Source organism: Mustela lutreola, chromosome 3, assembly GCF_030435805.1.
Source record: "Mustela lutreola isolate mMusLut2 chromosome 3, mMusLut2.pri, whole genome shotgun sequence".
NCBI classification, from domain to species: Eukaryota; Metazoa; Chordata; class Mammalia; order Carnivora; family Mustelidae; genus Mustela; species Mustela lutreola.
The window spans coordinates 137003665-137023850 of NC_081292.1; the positions used below are offsets into that span (position 1 = coordinate 137003665).

At 39.0% G+C, this 20186-nt stretch overlaps 1 protein-coding gene across 7 annotated transcripts in view; it reads left to right on the forward strand.

Moving 5' to 3' along the window:
* Positions 1 to 20186, forward strand: part of CCDC141 (coiled-coil domain containing 141) — a 234603-nt gene that overhangs the window by 111574 nt on the left and 102843 nt on the right. For all 7 annotated transcript variants that reach the window (XM_059166907.1, XM_059166908.1, XM_059166910.1 and 4 more), the window contains one exon: positions 812 to 928. In XM_059166907.1, coding sequence (XP_059022890.1) covers positions 812 to 928 — 117 coding nt within the window. The remainder of the gene's footprint in view (positions 1 to 811; positions 929 to 20186) is intronic.

Genomic DNA, 20186 nt, shown 5'->3' on the forward strand with positions numbered 1-20186 from the left:
AAAGCAAGTAGTAGCAAACTGTCTAGTATGTTGTGGGCTCTTAAGGATCAGTACCTGTGATGTGATCATGGAGATAACACTGTGTAGGATTTGCAAGTAAAACTCTCTTTGATTTAACTGAAATAAAGAATCTGTACCCAGGGGCTTCATGTCCACTTACGTTACCATTTAAAAATGCACAGCTTCTTTCAAGGCCTTTGTTATTTGTTGTTTCAACACTGAGTAAATCATGTATTGTAAATCAAGTCTAAATGAATGTGAGTCATGCCCTTAGCTATTTATAATATCAGTAGAATTTTAATAACTTCTCCATTTACTTTCTGATTACAAATTTTCAACAATTATAGCAATTGCGTTGCTGAAATATTTTTGTATTGTCTTTTTATAGTGGAAATATAATTCTACATATGCTGTCTAATATCTTCATGTATGTTTATGTAACTGTACTCAGATTCATATTCTTATCCAGGGAAGATTTATATTCTAAAAGAATGCATGATTTATAGACTGTGGGAATCTATTCTTGTTCTTCATTGTTAGGAGATTTTGAATTATTTCCTTCATTCCATGTAATCTACTGAACTGATAAATCATTTTCATGCTTTGGGGGATTACTTTATTTTTCTCTCTTATGTAGATTGAAATGAAGAAAAAACAAACCTGTCATATTAATTTAATATGTGAGATGAGCTTATGTAGAAAGAAGCTGAAATAGCTTAAGTTTTGAAAAACTTAAGGAAATATTTTTGAATTTTGATTTACTTATTCTAATCACTTGAAATTTGATCTCTCTTTGTTGCTTCTTACCTAGGTTACGTGTTGGTTTCAGAAAACCTTAAGAGATTTACAGGAACAAAGTCTAGGTTCATCACTTTCAGACAATGAGGAGCTAATCTGTAAACATGAGGAACTGATAATACAAGCAAAGGTAAGAGACACATTAAAAATAATTTTAAAATGCAGAGTCTTTTTTTAAAAATATGTTTCTGTAGGTAATGTAGAGAAGTACTAAAACCCTCTCTGAATAATTCACTATTTACAAAGAAAAGATTCTCATAGTATTAGCTAATACGACTACCTACTGACTGGGCTTCTAGAGTAATAAGGAACAAAACAGCCTCTACAATAATAATAACTATCTTCTTTTGAGTAGTTATTATCTGTTAAATACCATATTAAATATAAGAGATGCATTATCTAAATTAGCACAAAACCCCTAAGGGGCATGCATTATTTTATAGATCAAAACAAAACACAGAGGCTTGGAGATGCAAAATACTTGACCAATGTAATGCATCTTGTTAAAGGCAGAGTTGGAATTTGATTCAGGTCTTATCTAACTCCAGACCCAAAGCTTGTAAATCTATATTCTACCAGCTTTCTAAAAAAAAATTTTTTTTCTACACTGAGGTCTCATTGTGCTATTAATTTTATGATTTCCAGGTATAGTTTTCTTGCTGTTCCCATTTACATTTCCCTATTTCCTTAACTTGCTTCACATTTCTTCATTTTGCAAAAAAGTTATGGCTACCAGCCAGTCAACCACTTGTAGGTATGCGGAATGTGCAGAATGGAATCATGAACTACTGAAAGCAAGCTGAGCAGAGGGGCTGTGTGGAGATGCTCCTCTCCCACTGTGTCTTCTTATTTGGCAATTGACTTATTTGTATATGTGGGGTCTATACCAAAGTTCTTTACAAGTGCTCCATTTTGATCTCTAAGGAATCAAAAGTCCATTTGTATTAGATTGAATAGGAACAGTGAAAACTAATCAGTATCAAGACTTAAGAGAAGTTTCTATTATTAGTATCTTGAGTGGTTGATAGTTGCAGGTACAGCCAAGTCTTGAAGCTCTGGAAAACAATGGACCAGCATGACTAGATGCAAGTTGAAATAAGGAAGACAAATAAATATTTACATATTTGGGAGGATGGGATATGGCAGGGGCTGGGGTACAGGCAGGCAGGGGAAGCAGTAAACTGCATTTATCTGGACAGAAATATCATAGGAATCATGATGCTTTTGTTTGTTTGTTTATGGTCTCTCTCTGAGCACTGCAGTATACGCGGGCATTTTATCTGTTTGGTATGAATATTTGCCAGATTGGTTAAAGATGCAATTACAGAAGATTGCTATGACTGATGGTTTTTTAAAGTTCTTTAAAATTTTTTAACATTTAGTTTATCTGTTTAGGAGATTAATTTTTTTCATTAAGGTTAAACAGCAGTTTATTCTGTGGGTGTCAAACTTGTTTTATCAGTGAAAATTCTATCAAAATCCCTACATGCTAAGCATAAGAGATGACCTGAATTGCACAGGATTGTTGCCTTCTTTAAAACAAACAAAAATGGTTTGCTTGCATAATTTAGTTATATTTGGGGTTATATTACCTGTAGCTGGGCATGGTTTCTCATAGCCCTGAGGAAAATCTCATAGTCTGGAGAAATTATATGTTGACATCTAACCTCAGTTCTAATAGGACTTTGGCAAGTTCTGTTGTATAGATATTAATGTTCTACTTCTATCCTTCATAATTTTAACTGGGTCCTATTTCTTTATTCCTCCTGAAATACTTGACCTTCTAGCTCACTGACTCTCTTGTCACACTTTTTCTGTTATTCAGCTCTCTTGCCAAGTTTCTTCACTTCAGTGGTTCCCCATTTTTCATGCCCAGTACCTCACACTGATTCTGCTTCATAATTGTTTTTACCTGCTTCATTTATCTAATGTTCACCTTGTATCTTAAGGTGTACTTTATTCACACATTAGCTGTTTGAGCTATCCAGTGCCTTAATTCTACTTCCTCTGACTCATGCATTTCAGTGTGTTGCTTATGTTCATCAGATGTTATTTTCCTCTGAGCTAGTATTCCCTTGGGATATCAGAAATTTTGACTGGTAAGGCATGGGAGGTATGACAGCTGGTACTCCAGCTTGTCCTCTTCTGGTGGGAGGCTGTGTGCCCCTGAGTGCAGAGCTTCTATTGTTATAATTAGGGCTCAGCCATTTGTGGTTTTACCTTCTACCCCAGATACATATAAAGGAGGGGATCCCTTGGAGGATCTCCCACTGATTGGACTTTCAATCCCACTTTGTTCCAAGACCCATTTCCCTGGGGTATGTTCTATCCCATTCGCTTAGTGAGAGTTGGAGAGGGCTCACTAAGAAACAGGTCAGTTTGATTACCTCTCATACATTAGCTATCTATCTGGTAGATTCTTGTGATTGCCTGATGTTGTTTTTTCCCTCTGGATGCTACTGGACTGCAGCTACTATCTTCTGTCCCGAAAAAGGTACATTCACAAGCACTAACTAAACAGGAAGGGAAAGAAAGCGTCACACCCAGAAAGCTCTCCCCTGGCATATCTCCTTTCATGGTATCTGCCATTATTCTATTCCAAGCCATATGCCCCTGACACTGAGAGCCAACCACTGTGGTTCCTCAAGAAAAGTTCTCGTATCTATAAAATTTATTCTCACTTTGTTGGCTTTTAAAGGAAGGAACAGCTACCTAATATGTAGGATCCAGTGTAAAATGAAAATATGGAGGATTTTCTTAATAAATTATTGAAATTTCAATACAGCCACAGCAGAGCATTAAACCAAGCACTCACATCTTCTAAATTCAGGGCCTTGTGTGATGACATGGGTGCTTTGCCCACAAAACCGGTCCTATTTACAGTATTAGGATTTTTGGAAGGACCTACCAGACGTTGCTGGTTAAATGCTTTCCTTAGCTATCTTTACTAACCTCTTCCCACCTAGATGAGCAAGTTTTCTAAAAATAAATAATAATGTTATAATAGGTTACATCCACATTGGGGGAAAAGAACGGGCTCAAATCCCTATTGTCACTTACTATGTAAATTTGGGAACATTTGACTTTTCTGAGCCTTACCTTCCTCGCCTATAAGGAGAAGGCATGAAAATTCAATTTAAAAATACTACGAAAACACCCACATTTTAATGGTTGTTCAAAAATGCTGCTTTTCGGGGCACCTGGGTGGCTCAGTGGGTTGGGCCGCTCAGGTCATGATCTCAGGGTCTCCGCTCGAGTCCCGCCCGCATTGGGCTCTGTGCTCAGCGGGGAGCCTGCTTCCTCCTCTCTCTCTCTGCCTGCCTCTCTGCCTACTTGTGATCTCTCTCTGTCGGATAAATAAAATCTTAAAAAAAAAAAATGCTGCTTTTCTTTTTCCATGGATGGGGTAAATGTTCAAATACTTTTCATCCGTGCTTTTTCAACCATCTTGTCCCTTGTTCTTACAGACAGATTCAACTTTTATATGACCTTAAATAGGAAATAGCATATTACATTCTGGAGTTTTGTTTGGGTGTGAGTATGAGGAGAGGAAGAGGGAGTATGTCTTTCAAAGGAGATTTTACACATGAATAAGGCCTCAAGCTGGCGATTCATTAGTGAAACACATATAAATAATCTGGTAACACTGGCAAGTAGGTGTTTCTGCTCTCCCCCCCAGCTAAACTGAACAGCAGGGAGCTGTTCTGTATTGTCTCATTTTTTAAGCAGTAAGATTTTTAAAATACATTTTGAAAATGCCTCTATTATTTCTTACTGGAATTTACTCAAATAAGAAATATGGAAAACTTTTTTAAAAAAAGATTTTATTTATTTATTTGACAGAGAGAGAGAGCGATCACATGCGGCAGAGAGGGGTGGGGGAAGCAAGCTCCCTGCTGAGCAGAGAGCCAGATGCAGGGCTCTGTCCCAGGACCCTGGGATCATGACCTGAGCTGAAGGCAGAGGCTTAACCCACTGAACCACCCAGGCGCCCCTAGAAAACTTTTTATCTTTTAATAAACATAATGCCTTTTTCAGAATGTGTTGAAAAAATGAACTAAAAGAATTTTTGTTACAACCTTTGACTAGGAATAAATTATGTTAAATCATTATATTTTCTTTACTAAATATGAAAAATATTTTCCTTTTACATCTGTAGCAGATAAAGAAATAGCAGATATGGATGATTATAAACCATCCTTTGCTTAAAACCTTAAATGCCTTTAGATTTTATCATGTATTAATTTGATTCCCCAAGGCTTGAATTCAAACTTTGAAGCTCAAAATTGGTTTTATTTTTATTTTATTTTATTTATTTATTTGACAAATCACAAGTAGCCAGAGAGGCAAGCAGAGAGAGAGAGGGAAGCAGGCTCCCTGCTGAGCAGAGAGCTAGATGCAGGGCTCTGTCCCAGGACCCTGAGACCATGACCTGAGCCAAAGGCAGAGGCTTTAACCCACTGAGCCACCCAAGTGCCCCTCAAAGTTAGTTTTAGGATGTATTAAAATAATATATAAACAAACACTTCCTTATTATCTATTTTGAGAAGGTGTAATCATTCCTTCTTCCACACATCAGAAATAATGTTCATATAAAAACTGCTTTCAGGAATGAACTTGTACTGGAAGTATAATTGGAACTTTTCCTCTTCCAATTTGTGTCCAGTGATTCAGTGCCTGCAAATTGATGGATAACAAACAGATCAACAGGAGTAAAGACAAGGTTTATTTTCATACATGCATGGGAGGTCCCAGTAATGGGAAATTTGTGGAATAGCCAGAAGCTGATGATTATATATATAAATTTAACAAAAAAGGTTTGGGGGTTTAGGGTATCAATGAGTATGCAAGGTTCTATTGGGCTTTTTGATGCTAATGAAATGGGCAGTCTGTCTTCTTCCCAGTGTGAAGAGTTAATGGCAGCTGAATTTGTACTTTATGCGGGTGGGGGTCAGTCTTCTTTCAATTAGGAAATTCCCTGAGAAGAGGGCCAATGGTAGTTGTATTTTCAGGAGACTTTGTTTAAGTTTAGGTAATATTTCTGTGGCTGCTGCTGGTTCAGATGTTTTTGGTTTGAAGTAATTTTCATACCACTGTGTGGACCTTTAATTCTCTCTCTAATATTGCTTCAAACCTTGGTTCACTTTCAGACCCTTTGTAGTTGGTGTGCACTAGCATCACCCGGGAGCTTTGAAAAAATACTGAAGTCTGGATCTTGTGCCCAGAGATTCCAGGTAGTCTGGGGCATCAGGATTTTTTTTTTTTCTTTAATTTTTTTTGTGAGAGCCCCTGGGTGGTGCAGTGTGTTAAGTGTCAATTCTTGGTTTGGGCTCAAGTCATGATCTCAGGGTGATGAGATGGAGCCTCATGTGGACCCTGAGCTTAGGGAAGAGTCTGCTAAAGTTTCTCTTTCTTTTTGTTCCTCCCTGAACTCATTTTCTCTATAAAATCAATCAATCCATCCATCAATCAATCAATCTTTAAAGGAAATTTATTGTCATTTTTAGAATGATGATTTTGTTTTGTTTTGTTTTGTTTTGTTTTAGAACGGTGATGTTTTTTAATCAAAAAAGCAACCCCGATTTCTTCTCCTTCTAAAAAAACTGGGAGATCCGGCAATATCAGCCTCACCTTTCCATACAGACATAGCAACACTTGTCTGGCGCCCCATAATAGCTATTTCCCTTTAAAAAGACACATGCACTACAGTTTCCCACAGTCCCTACCATTCCTCCTTACTACCTCCCTCCCACCTTTGCTTCACTTTATTTACATTATATGCCTGGCTCCCGTAAGCATTTGGGTTAGAGGCATGACAGGCAATGAGGTACCATCCAAGTGTAGTAATGGCTTAAGCTGATTTGCATTTTTGTAAATTACCTTGGAAACTGTGAAAAGTCAGAATGAGAGAGAGTGATATCGAAGACAGAAAAGTCACTTAGAAAGTTATTGCAATTTTGATGAAACTTTAGGTAAAGTGCTATGTTAACTGTTAACCTTTAACTGCCACGTTAAAGGCTTAAAAGAGACTTACAGCTGTGTTTTTCAATGTGTGGTCCCCAGACAGCAGCAGTGGCATCTGGAAGTTTTAGAAATACAGAACCCCAGACTCTAACCACCAAACTTACTGTGTCAGAGTCTGCATTTTAACAAATTTCCCCATAAGATTTGAACTGACACTAACTTAGAGGTTTTCACCATCTATTTCATGTATGTCCATATTCTCCTTAATTTCCCAAATGACTATATATTGTTTATAAAGTCCTTGATTAACAATAATCTTTGGTATTCTGACGTGTACAGAAACATCATCTTCAATGTTTTAATATAGTAGAATTCACATTCCTCAGCTTCAAGATTAAAACCATCTTCCATGATACATCATATAATCCGATTTTCCAAGTCATTGAAAATATTTTGCAGTTGTTGCTGAATGATTTAATAAATTGGATTTGTGATCTTGGCCTCAGGTTCCTTTAAATAATATTATTTGGAGATCTTAAAAAAATACCACTGCTTAGGTCCCACATAAACTTTATTTAGAGGAAAAGTCAAGTTTAGATTTACAAAATATTTATAACTATTTTAACTATAAGATAAGGAAGTAAAGCAGAATCTCTTGCATGCTTATTTGAATATGATAAATGCATAATTCTCATTAATAGAACCACTACAAGAAGTAACTCTTTAAATATGTTTAAGGTCGCACCCGGGTGGCTCAGTCAGATGAACTTTATCCTCTTGGTTTCAGGTCAGGTCATGATCTTAGGGTGGCAGGATTGTTCCTGAGCGCTGTGTTCCACCTCTCCCACCAAACTGAGCTCCGCCTTAGTCACACTGGCACAGAATCTGGCTCTGCCCCCTCTCCCTGCTTGTACTCTCACACATGCATGCTCTCTCTCTCAAATAGATAAATAAAATTTTTAAAAAGAATTTTTAAATAAAAATATATTTATTGTTTTATTTTTCTGATTACATAGTACATTTTTATTTTGGAAAAATGAGAAAATACATAAAAGTAAAGAAAGTTAAAATCACCTGTACTGTGTGGATGTGTATGGAAATGGGAAGGAAATTTAAAGCATATATAAAATTGAGTATCCCCAAACTATGTATGTGTGTATAATATACTCTACGTGTGTTTTTATATACAATTATACATATATGTATATGTATAATTATATATATTATATACATATGCATATAATATATATATATATAATTGTGTATGTATTGTTTTGCAGTGTGAGTTTTCCAATTAGCATGATATCATAAGCATTTCTCTATTTATTTTTATTTATTTTTTTAAAGATTTTATTTATTTATTCGTCAGAAAGAAAGTACAATGAGGTGGAGCAGCATGCAGAGCAGGTAGAGGGAGAAGCAAGTTTCCCATTGAGCAGGGACCTTGATGTGAGACTCAATCCCAGGACCCTGGGATCATGACCTGAGCTGAAGGCAAATGCTTAACCGGCTGAGCCACCCAGGCATCTCACATTTCTTCATTTAAATGCATATTTTAAACCTGTTTTTTAATGATTGCATGTCATTACACCATGTAAATATTTTATACATCATTTTTCTTCCCATTGTGGCAAATATTAACGTATATAAAGAAGCTGACTACACTGCAATCCGAACTTTCATTACACCCCCAAATTCTTTCACTAAAGGTATTGGAGAAAATGGTAAAACCACTATAAAGCATATTGCTTCAGTAAATCAGCATATAGCATCTCTGATGATTATAATGAAAATACATAAAATGAAGCAGAGTTTGTTTCTTTTATGCAATTTAAAAAATAAAGTGAGGTCTGGATCTGAAATGTCTCAAGGCAGAAATTAAGTGAGTCCCCAAACAGTAAAGGCACCTGCATTAGTGCATTTCAATTCCTCTGTCTTCATTTTAGTGAATAATTTGTTTTACTTATCTGATTTTTTAATGAACTTCCCAATTAAAAGCAGATGTCACTTTTCACAGAACATAAATTAGAAACAATTTCATTACTAACAGGCAAAATCAGTATAAATAATATTGCATTTGCCTGCAAGCATTGGGAAAATGCTCAATGTGATGGGATCTTCACATTGGTAAACTTACTGTAGCCTTAACTTGTGGGTTAATTTAAAGCTTAGTGAACCATATGCTTTCATTTCCAGGGGAAATTTGATTTAGAAAGTCCCTCAGAAATGTTTATGCCCATCTAAGAAGGGGATGAGTTAAGGAAGCAAATGAAGAACATTGTATTCCATGATCACTAGATTTAAAACTACCGGCTGCCATTTTGTTTACAGAATCTTCACCAGCTCGTTAAGTTTAGCCGCTGAGAGGAAGCTTCCTCTCTCTTTTTTACTTATGACTTTTACAGTAATTCTTTGTCCATTTCTTCCACCCCCAGCCCTCTCCCTCCCTCTCTTCCCCTTTTGCCCCTTCCCTCCTCCTCCCTTCCATCTAACCTCCTCCTCTTCCTCTCTTCCTCTCTTTGTTTTTTTTATCAGCCCTTAAATACAAACAAAACATGGACTTCTTAGGGCTCAACATTCTTACGCCTTTAATCTCTACAACTTTTCTGTGCTACTTCAGCATTCTCTCGGAGACTTTCAGTACTGTGGCCATAGATGATCTCCATAATGGTCATCACTCCAAAGCCCTTTACTTCATCGTCTCAGTCCTGTGACTGCTTTGGTTCCAAAGCATTACTGACCCTGCTCTTCCGGCAACCCCTTTCCTTTTGCCTTTTCCTGGCTTCCCTCCTCGTACTCTGCAGCAGTTGAGTTGTGAGTAACTCAATCACCCGTTTCCTCTATTTCTACTTCAGAAAAAAGATGAAGCACTTGCATAATTTTTCTGATTAGATCTATTTTAAAAGGAAATGATCTATTATCAGTTAGCCTCACGAATTTCTTTATTTATCATCTCTTAATCCCCTGCTCCATCCCCCATAATCACCAGTCTAAAAATTTTATCCTCTTTTAAAACTCCCAGCCAGGCTTTACTTAACATCGGAGTCATGGGGCCATGAAAGGTGAAGTTGCTTGACTCTTTTCTTCCTTGCCTTGTCTCCTTCCCACCTTTTCTCCAACTCTTCTCGTTTTCAAATCTCAGCCTCCATCCACCATTCCAGGTCCCACCTTTCCCATCTCTTCCATTTGAATCTCTCTTCATTTTTCAGTTACCCCTTCTCACCTTGTTGGGGTCCGTTATCAAAGGAATGAGACTGAGACAGAGTGAAAGTTATGTAGAGCTTTATTCTGTGCCAAGCATTAGAAGTCAGACTGACTGGCCAGGGCCGCCTCCGAAGAGAGCGACCCCGTCCTGATCTCACAGGCTGGTTTTATAGGGCATAACCGCAGACCCAAGGTATGGTGGCTTCTATTGTTAAGGCGTTTACTCCAGAATCGATACCTGGAACTATACCAGGAACTACTGGGGCATTTATTCCCGGAATGAAGTCCGTGGGTGTAAAAAACAATATGGCTACCTAGGCAATATGGAGTTGCTCTGGTTAAGCAGGCCCTAATAGTTAAACAGGTTTTAACATTAAATTGGCCCTAACAACCCTCCCTCAGTTACATTTTAGTCTCACAAAATTGAAAACAAAAACATTGTGGCTCAACCCTGAAGACGTTATTCCACCTTTTCCTTGGCTATTGTCATGGCTTGAATTGTCCTTCCTAACATTTTCTGTGTTGAAGGCGTAACATCCCGAATCTCAGAATGTGAACTCTTTTGGAAACAAGGTATAAACAGTGAAGATGAGGCCATGCGGGTAGACGCTAGTTCTAGGTGGCTTTTTAAAAGGGGCATTTGAACTCAGAGGCAGACGCACACAGAGGAAAGATATTGTGAAGACACATGGAGGGTGGTGGTGGTGGTGGCAGGAAATGGCCATTGACAAAGCCAGGAGAGGGACTGGGAGCAGGTGCTTCCCTCACAGCCTTCAGGATGAACCAATTCTGCCTACACCTTGACTTCTGACTCCCAGATTTCAAAAGTGTGAAAGTACATTTCTTTTGTTCAGGCCACCCCGTTTGTGGTACCTTGTTATACCAGCCCCAGGATACTAATGCAACTACTTCATTTTCTGCCTCCTGCCTTCTCTGCTCCTCCACTAATCCTTTACTTGCATTATGAGAAACTGCTCTTTCTCAAGTAACTAAGGAATGGACTCTCTCTATGCACTTGATTCTGAGACACTGTTTTCTCTAGTTCTTCCATCTCTGGAATGGTTTCTTCTAAATCTTGCTCAATGCCATTTCTTCCTCCAGTCCCCCTTTGCTTATCGTGCTTAATCTGTGGCTCTTCTCTTGTTTCCTGAATTCTTCATGTGGTCTTATCTAATCCCATGATGACAACGTCACTTTTATCTTGGTGATTTCTAGACTTTAAAAAAATTTTCCAACCCATATATCATTTCTCAGCTCCAGTCTTCTTTTTACAAGTTCCTGTTGAAGATTTACATATACACCTCATACTAGCTCTTCTAACTCAGCTAGGATCATTACTTTCTCCTTCAAACCCTTTCATTTTCTTCCTTGGCTAAAGATGCTGCAGTCCTTCAGCCATCACATTAGAAACTTCATGTAGGTCATGTTAGAGCCTCATTCTCTTCCTCTCTCCCTTCAGGTCAGATGACTTCTTGGTGTGAGTCCATTCTTACCTCCTATCTCCCTTTTCCTCTTCTCATCCCACTTCAGTTTGGGTGCCTGGAATCTTTGACGAAAATTATTACAATTATGTTGAGTAATGTATGAATCTGAGCCTACAAACTATAATACTTTCACATTAAGCATTGCTTGTTTGCTTTTATTTTATTTTTTTTTTCTTTTTAATCAACGTAAGCCTGATTCTGAGCTCCCATCCTCTGACTGGTGGGATATCCAGTCCCTGTGGTAATTGAAGTTCCCTTTCCTCGGGGTTTTGCAAGTGTCCTTGGGCTCTTGCAGCACCATGGTATCGGGAGGTCCCTCTATTCATCAGTCTACTCTGACTCCCTATGAAACAATCATTGTCTGAGGCTTTGTGGAGACTGCGGTTTCAGTGGCTCTGCTGCTTCTGTTTCTGTTTGGGCACTGGAAGTTGGGATGGCCCAGCTTGCAGTCTCCTGGGAAGGAATTCACAGCCATGCCTGGGGAAGCCTGGGACTTCCACATGGCACTGCCCTAAGAGGACCAGCCATCTCCTCATGCTTCCTCTCCCATCCAGCTTTTTCTCTGGTGCTGGCCAGATCTCCCCATCTTTTGATAATCCTCACCTCTATCTCCTCCTTTAGTACATCTATGATAATGTCTCTAATAGATTTAGAGTTTTTCTGGTTTTTTTGTTTGTTTGTTTGTTTTTTTAACAAAAGGCGGGAGGGGAAATATCTTGCAGGTGACTTCTGTTTTGGGTCTCTGCTGAGCAGAGAGCCCGATGTGGGGCTTGATGAGGGGCTTAATACGGGGCTTGATTCCAGGAGCCTGGGATCGTGACCTGTGCTGAAGGCAGGGGCTTTAACCCACTGAGCCACCCAAACACCCCAATTTGCAATTTGCAGAGTTGCCAAACCCAATGCTGCCTCTAAGTTTTACCTACTATTAAAGATAAAGCAACTGTTTTGTTTTGTATTGTTTTGCTTTTTCCTTTATTTCATTGATTTCTTTGAAAGTTTGTACCTCTTAATTCCCTTCACTATTTTGCTCATTCCCCACCCCTATTTCCTCTGGCAATCACCAGTTTGTTTTGTATATTTTCTGAGTCTGTTTCTGTTTTCTGTATTTATAATTTGTTTTTTCCTTTGTTTTGTTTTTTAGATGCCACATGTAAGTGAAATCATGTGGTTTTGTCTTTCTCTGTCTGACCAACTTCACTTAGTGTAATAAATACCCTTTGGTACCAAACACCACTTTGTCTTCTAAAGCTGAAATCTAGCATATCCTATAATGGTAATAGGGCATTGATGGGGAACACAATCACAGAAAGAGTGTACAGGGTGAATTCTTCACAAACCTAGTGTTTGCAACACAGAGATTCACTGCATTGTGAATTGAGAGGTTTCAATTCTTTCTTCTTTTTCAGTTTTGTTGAGATACAATTGATACATAAAGTTGGAAGATATTTAAAGTGTACATCTTGATGATTTGATATACATATATACTTCGAAAAGATTATACCCATACAATTAACACATCCATCACCTCACATATTTGTCTTTTCGTGTGTGTGAGAAAAATTACATTCCACCTTCTTAGCAATTTTCAATTATATGATTGTGTTGTCCACTATAATCATCACGTTATACATTAGATCTTCAGTCCTTATTTATCTCATGGCTGAAAGTTTGCCACCTGTTTTACCAATCTCTCCCTTTATCCTCCAGTGCCTGGCATCCACTTTTCTACTCTGTTTCTGAATTTGACTTTTTTTTTTTTTTTGAGATTCCATATGCAAGTGATAAAAAACACTTAAAGAAGGATGGCTGTGTGGCTCAGTCATTTAAGTGTCTGAGTCTTGATTTCAGCTCAGGTCTTGGCCTCAGGGTCATGAGATTGAGCTCTGTATGGGCCTCCACACTGAGTGTGGAGAGTGCTTAAAATTCTTTCTCTCCCTCTCCTTCTGTCCCTCTCCAGACCCCTAAACCCCCACTTGAGCTCTCTCTCTCTAAAGCAGCAACAACAACACTTAAAGATTTTCATTCACGTGGTAGAGTAAGTCCCTGGGAATCCAGACCAAGAATGATTTAAAGAAACTACTCACAAAGGGGCTCTTAGGGAGTATTGAGATAAGGTTAGGCACCTCTCCCTTTGTATGAATTGTCCAAGATGACAAATAATGTTTATATGATCACAGTGATGTTAATATGATCACAAATGATATTAATATGATCACAGTGTCTGATGTCACTGGTATGTATATTTGTTCTACCCATACCCTCACATTTTGAAAAATACTGTCACATCTTACCTTACTTACCACTGTGTGGTACTTTTGAACACTGAGTGTTCCAGGGCATATGTTAAGGGCTTCAAACCACTGAAGACATTCCTGTACTCTGGGATTGCTGAGCAGCATTACCTTACACAGTAGCTGGCTTGGGCAGTCATTTTGCTTCGCTGCATTCCAGGAACAAGAAGAACCACTGGCTGATAGATTACACACATGCCTGCACATTTTTAAATATATATATGTGAAAAAATCCCCGGTATTTGGTTTCTTCTTGCTACTTTAGTTTATGGTCTTATTTTTTTTACGGGCAACTTTAAGCCTCTTTCCTTCATAGTTGTTTTGAAAAGGTTGTTCTCATTGCAGAGGCTGGGAATGTATTTGGGAGAAATCCATGAGAGCACTTGCTAATGGAGTATTAGTGTGTAAGTGTCTATGTAGATGTGTGAGAGTGCTTGAGTGTGTATAGGAATGTGTGGGTGTGAGAATGTGAGTGTGTGTGTATGTGTGTGCAGGCAAAGGTGGGTGGTGAGTACTGACTTCAGGAGTCCAAGTGCAGCCTTTCCAGAGAGACAGTCAACAAGATCTCATGAACAGAATTTCTCATCTTCCCGCTCAAAATCTCTTCCACCTAGTTTCCCCATCTTGGTAAAGGCATTCAATCCTTGCAGCAATTCAGATCAAAAGAGCTTTTACTTCCTCAGAGGAATTGGCACCTGGGCTGTATCTTCTAAATAGGTCCAGAACCCTATCATTTCTCACCATCACCAACATTGTCCTGGGGACTGAGCCACTTGCATGTTTTACCTGGCTGATATGGTAGACTCCACATGAATCCCTGTGCTCACATCCCTGCCTCTGTAGTCCTCCTCTTCCATGTATTCTCAATGACAGCCCAGTGGTTTTATTTCTTTTGGTTTGTTTTTTATTTTTTGTAGCTTTTCATGACTACTTGCTATTTGCCAACAATTTTAAATACATGTTTTTATGTTTATGCTTTGTTTATGTTTATGTTTCATTTTTTTAATTTTATGTTTTTTTTTCCCCATCATGATAAATGTACTCTTTAATCCCCATCCCCTATTTCCCCCATCTGCCTACCCACTCTCCTCTGGTAACCAACAGTTTGTTCTTTGTAGTTAAAAGTCCATTTCTAAGTTTGTCTCTCTCTCTTTTTTTTTTTTTTTTTCCTTTGCTCATTTGTTTCTTAAATTCTACAGATGAGTAAGATAATATGGTACTTGTTTTTCTCTGACTGGCTTATTTGACTTGCATTATATTCTCTAGCTCCATCCATGTTGTTGAAAATGGTAAGAGTTCATTCTGTTTTGTGACTGAATAATACCCTATTGTATATATATACACTACATCTTTATTCATTCATCTACTGATGGACACTTGGGCTGCTTCCATAGTTTGGCTAGTGTGAATAAGGCTGCAATAAACATGCATGTATCCCTTTGAATTTGTGTTTTTATATTTTTTGGGTAGTGTGATTCCTGGATTATAAGGTAGTTCTACTTTTAATTTTTTGGGGAACCTCCATACTGCTTTCCACAATGGCTGCACCAATTTGCATTCCCACTAACAGTGTCACAGGGTCCCTTTTTCTCTACATCCTCACCAAAACTTTTGGTTTCTTGTGGTTTTGATTTTAGCAATTCTGACAGATGTGAGGCGATATCTCATTATAGTTTTGATTTGCATTTCCATGATGATGAGTGATGTTGAGTACCTTCCATTGGCCATCTGTATGTCTTCTTTAGAGAAAGATCTATTCAGGTCTTCTGCCCATTTTAAAATTGGATTATTTGATTTTGGGGTGTTGAGTTGTATCAGTTCTTTATATATTTTGGGTACTAACTCTTTATCATACATGTCATTTGCAAATATCTTCTCCCACTCCATAGGTTGCCTTTTAGTTTTGTTGATTGTTTCCTTCACTGTGCAGAAGTTTTATTTTGATGTAGTCTCAATAGTTTATTTTTGCTTATATTTCCCTTGCCTCAGGAGACATTTCTAGAAAAATGTTGCTATAGCTGATGTCAGAGAGATTACATCCTGTGTTCTCTTCGAGAATTTTTATGGTTTTAGGTCTTTAATCCATTTTGAATTTATTTTTGTGTATGGTGAAAGAAACCCATCCAGTTTCATCCTTCTGCATGTGGCTGTCCAGTTTTTCCTGTACTGTTTGTTGAACAGACTGTCTTTTTCCCATTGGATATTCATTCCTTCTTTGTCAAAATTAACTGACTATTTAATTGGGGGTTTATTTCTGGGTTTTCTGTTCTATTCTGTTGATCTCTGTGTCTATTTTTTTTTTTTTTTTTTTATCAGAAAGGTTTATTTGCATGGCATGGCAAACATTTATTTACCAAACATTTGCTCTTCTCCTCTTCCTGGGAACGGTTTTCTTTCCCTCTGAAGCCCCAGGCCCCACTCCCCTTTCTCATCAGCGCAGGATGGTACACCAGCTCCAACCACCCAACTGCCCTTGGGTCTCTCAGGTCTTTGTGGAGCTCTGTACAAAATTAAACGTTTCCCCCCTGGTAATCTGTTTGATGTCAATTTAATTATGACTAGGGTAGCCAACGAACCCATCCATAAGCAGTACTTCGCTCGTGTTCTTGAGTGACATCAGCTACATAGGCAAATATCACAGAGAATGTGACCGAGAAGACTCCAGACACAGAAATCATCGCAAAGTACCACCAAGGGCTGATCCTCATCAGTGGAATTGGGAAGCAGGTGAAGAACACGGTGCCGAGGAGAAAGGGTTTCCTGCCCCACACATCAGACAGAGCGCCTATGAGGGGGGCACTCAGAAAAGACAGCAGGCCCTTTACACCTTGAATGAGACCATTCATAAGGAATGTATGTTGAGGAAATGTTTCATGTAGAACAGTTAACATTGGAGTTGTCAACAAGCCCCACGCAAAGAATTCTAGGAAGATGACAATAGCAGCATGGTATACACTTGGTCTGCCAAAGCCGTGTAGCGAGACGCCGGCGGCGGTCTGCGCGCCCGGGCGCTTCTCCGGCATGGCTCCCGCCGCGGGCTCCGACGCCGCCTGGTCCTCCGGCTCCGGCGGCGGCTCGGCACTCATGCCGCGGCCATGCCCGCGCCGGCTCGGGTCGCTCTCGGACGACGGCGACGCAGCGAACGCGGCGGCAGGGCCCGCGCCCTCATGGGCTCCGCGGCCCGCGGCGGCCTGCGCGTCGGGCGGCGGCGCCAGCGGCGACGCGGAGGGCTGGAAGGGCGGCTGGGGCTGGAGCCGCTGAGGAGAGGCGAAGGGACCGCAGGAGCTACTGACACCAACGACCGCAAACACCGTCACTCTCCCGCCTGGCGGCTGGCGGCTGCCGCCCGGGACGCTCAGGACGCCCCGCCCCGCGCCTAAACTCCCGCCTCTCTGTGTCTATTTTTATGCCAGTACTCTACTGTTTTAATTACTATAGCTTTATAATATAACTTGAAGTCCAGAATTGTGATACCTCCAGTTTTTTCTTTGGTATTTGAGATCTTTTGTGGTTCCGTACAAATTTTAGGATTGTTTGTTTCAGCTCTGTGAAAAATACTATTGGTATTTTGATAGGGATTGCATTAAATATGTAGATTGCTTTGGGTAGCATAGACTTTTTTTTTTTTTTTTTTAAGATTTTGTTTATTTGACAGTATTAGAGAGAGTACAAGCAGGGTGAGTGGCAGGGAGAGGGAGAAGCAGGCTCCCCACTAAGCAGGGAGCCCAGTGCAGGGCTCCATGCCAGGACTCTGTGATGATGGCCTGAGCTGAAGCAGACGCTTAACCAACTGAGCCAACTCAGGCACCCTGGGTAGCATAGACATTTTAACAATATTTGTTCTTCCAACCCATAAACATGGAACATTTTTCCATTTCTTTGTGTCTTCTTCAATTTCTTTCATAAGTATTTTGTAGTTTTCAGAGTATAGACCTTTTACATCTTTGGTTAGGTTTATTTCTAGGTATCTTATGGGTTTTTGTACAATTGAAAATGGAATAGATTCCTATTTTTGTTTTTTTAAGTTAAGTCAGAATATATCACTCCTAGGCTTACCAGGTCTCTTAGAATAAATGACTCTGTGATTACAATCACCTCTGCCCTGCTCTGCTCCCACCACACCCCTCTTCTTCTACTGCTTCCTCCATCCACACTCCACTGTACTGTTTTCCTTGTCCTTCCTCCAACCAGGCAGGAAAACTACCTGAGGGCCTTCACTCTAGCTATACTATCTTCCTGGAAAGTTCCTTCACCAGAGACCCATGTGACTCACTCACTCCCTTTCTTCCTGTCTTTGCTCATACCTCACTGATCAAAGAGGCCTACCCTGACCATCATGTTTCATAGTGCACAGAACTCCCATCCATATGGAAACCTTAAGTCCCTTACCATGTTCTACTTGTCTTTATTCTTCAATTTCATCACTTTATAACATGCTAGGTAATGTACTGATTTATCATGTGTATTGGTTATAAGCAAAATAAAATAGTGGCACGCCACCATCATCACTAATATTGGAACTCCCTTGTTGGTCTACTATTAACTTTCCTGATCTAGAAGAAGTGTTTAGGGGAATGCCTGATATAGAATAGGCCTGCTAAATAAATGTTTGTTGGATAAATGAGTGAAGAATTATAAATGGGATCTTTATTACAAGACCTGTATCTTTTGATTGATTGTAATAATTGACTATTGTTGCTATATATGAATGTTATTAATTTTCTTATATGATCTTGTATACAGCAACTTTGATGAACTCTTACTGATTTAAGTTATTTTTCTAGATTCTCTTGGTTTTATATGTAGGAAATCATACATCTACAAATGATGACAGTAGTGTTCATCCTTTCTAATACATTTATTTATTTATTTGCTTGTATATTTATTTATTTTCTGTTCTTACACTGGATAAGACTTCCAGTAACATGAAGACTAGAAGCAGTGGTAGAGGACATATTTGGTTTTTTGTTTTGTTCTGTTTTTTTTAATTTTTTATTTTTTATAAACATATATTTTTATCCCCAGGGGTACAGGTCTGTGAATCACCAGGTTTACACACTTCACAGCACTCACCAAAGCACACCCCCTTCCCAATGTCCATAATCCCACCCCCTTTTCCCAAACCCCCTCCCCCCAGCAACCCTCAGTTTGTTTTGTGAGATTAAGAGTCACTTATGGTTTGTCTCCCTCCCAATTCCATCTTGTTTCATTGATTCTTCTCGTACCCACTTAAGCCCCCATGTTGCATCACCACTTCCTCATATCAGGGAGGTCATATGATAGTTGTCTTTCTCTGCTTGACTTATTTCGCTAAGCATGATACACTCTAGTTCCATCCATGTTGTCGCAAATGGCAAGATTTCATTTCTTTTGATGGCTGCATAATATTTGTTTTGTTCTGACTTTAAATAGAAAGATTTCTTTAAATAGAAAGATTTATCATTAAGTATGATGTTTCTTAAGTTTTTAGTTTTTTGGTTTGGTTTTTGCATCTATCATTTGCTACATTTTGGATTCTTAAAAAAATCATAGATGGAGGGGCACCTGGGTGGCTCAGTGGGTTAAGCCGCCGCCTTCGGCTCAGGTCATGATCTCAGGGTCCTGGGATCGAGTCCCGCATCGGGCTCTCTGCTCAGCAGGGAGTCTGCTTCCTCCTCTCTCTCTCTCTCTGCCTGCCTCTCTGCCTACTTGGGATCTCTCTCTGTCAAATAAATAAATAAAATCTTTAAAAAATATATTATAGATGGACACTGAATTTTATTGATGCCTCTTTTTTGCATTTATTGAGATTATCATATGATTTTTCTTTATTTATTTCGTGAGTTGCATTTCTTTGCTTTTCAGTGCATTTAATTTACCTTTTGGCCAATATATTTGCATTGTTAAGGGCACCTGGGTGGCTTAGTTGGTTGAGCAACTGCCTTCAGCTTGGGTCATGATCCTGGAGTCCCTGGATCGAGTTCCACATTAAGCTCCCTGCTCGGGGGGGGGGGGGGTCTGCTTCTCCTTCTGACCTTCTTCCTCTCATGCTTGCACTCTCTCATTCTCTCTCTTTCTCAAATAAATAAATAAAATCTCCTAAAAAATATTAAAGGGACATAGAAAAACCTATAAAAACTTCTGTTTTCACCTACCTAATCCCCCTCACTTGTGTAAAAAATAACCACTATTATTAGTTTTTTAACTATGTGCTTAGTTTCTTTATGTCATCTAAACAAATACAGCTATATATTCTTATTTTGTCCCTTCCTTACCTCATTAGTGGCCTACTAAGCTTACCCTTTTGTGTCTTATTTTTATTACTTGGCTATTCTTCTATAGTAGTATGTAGGCAGTGTTCTGATACTTTTGCCAGAGAGTGTTCCATTGTATGAGTCTATTTATTTATACTCAATGATTGACTTTTCCTATTGCCTTCAAACATTGAGTTTTTGTAGGGTTTCTT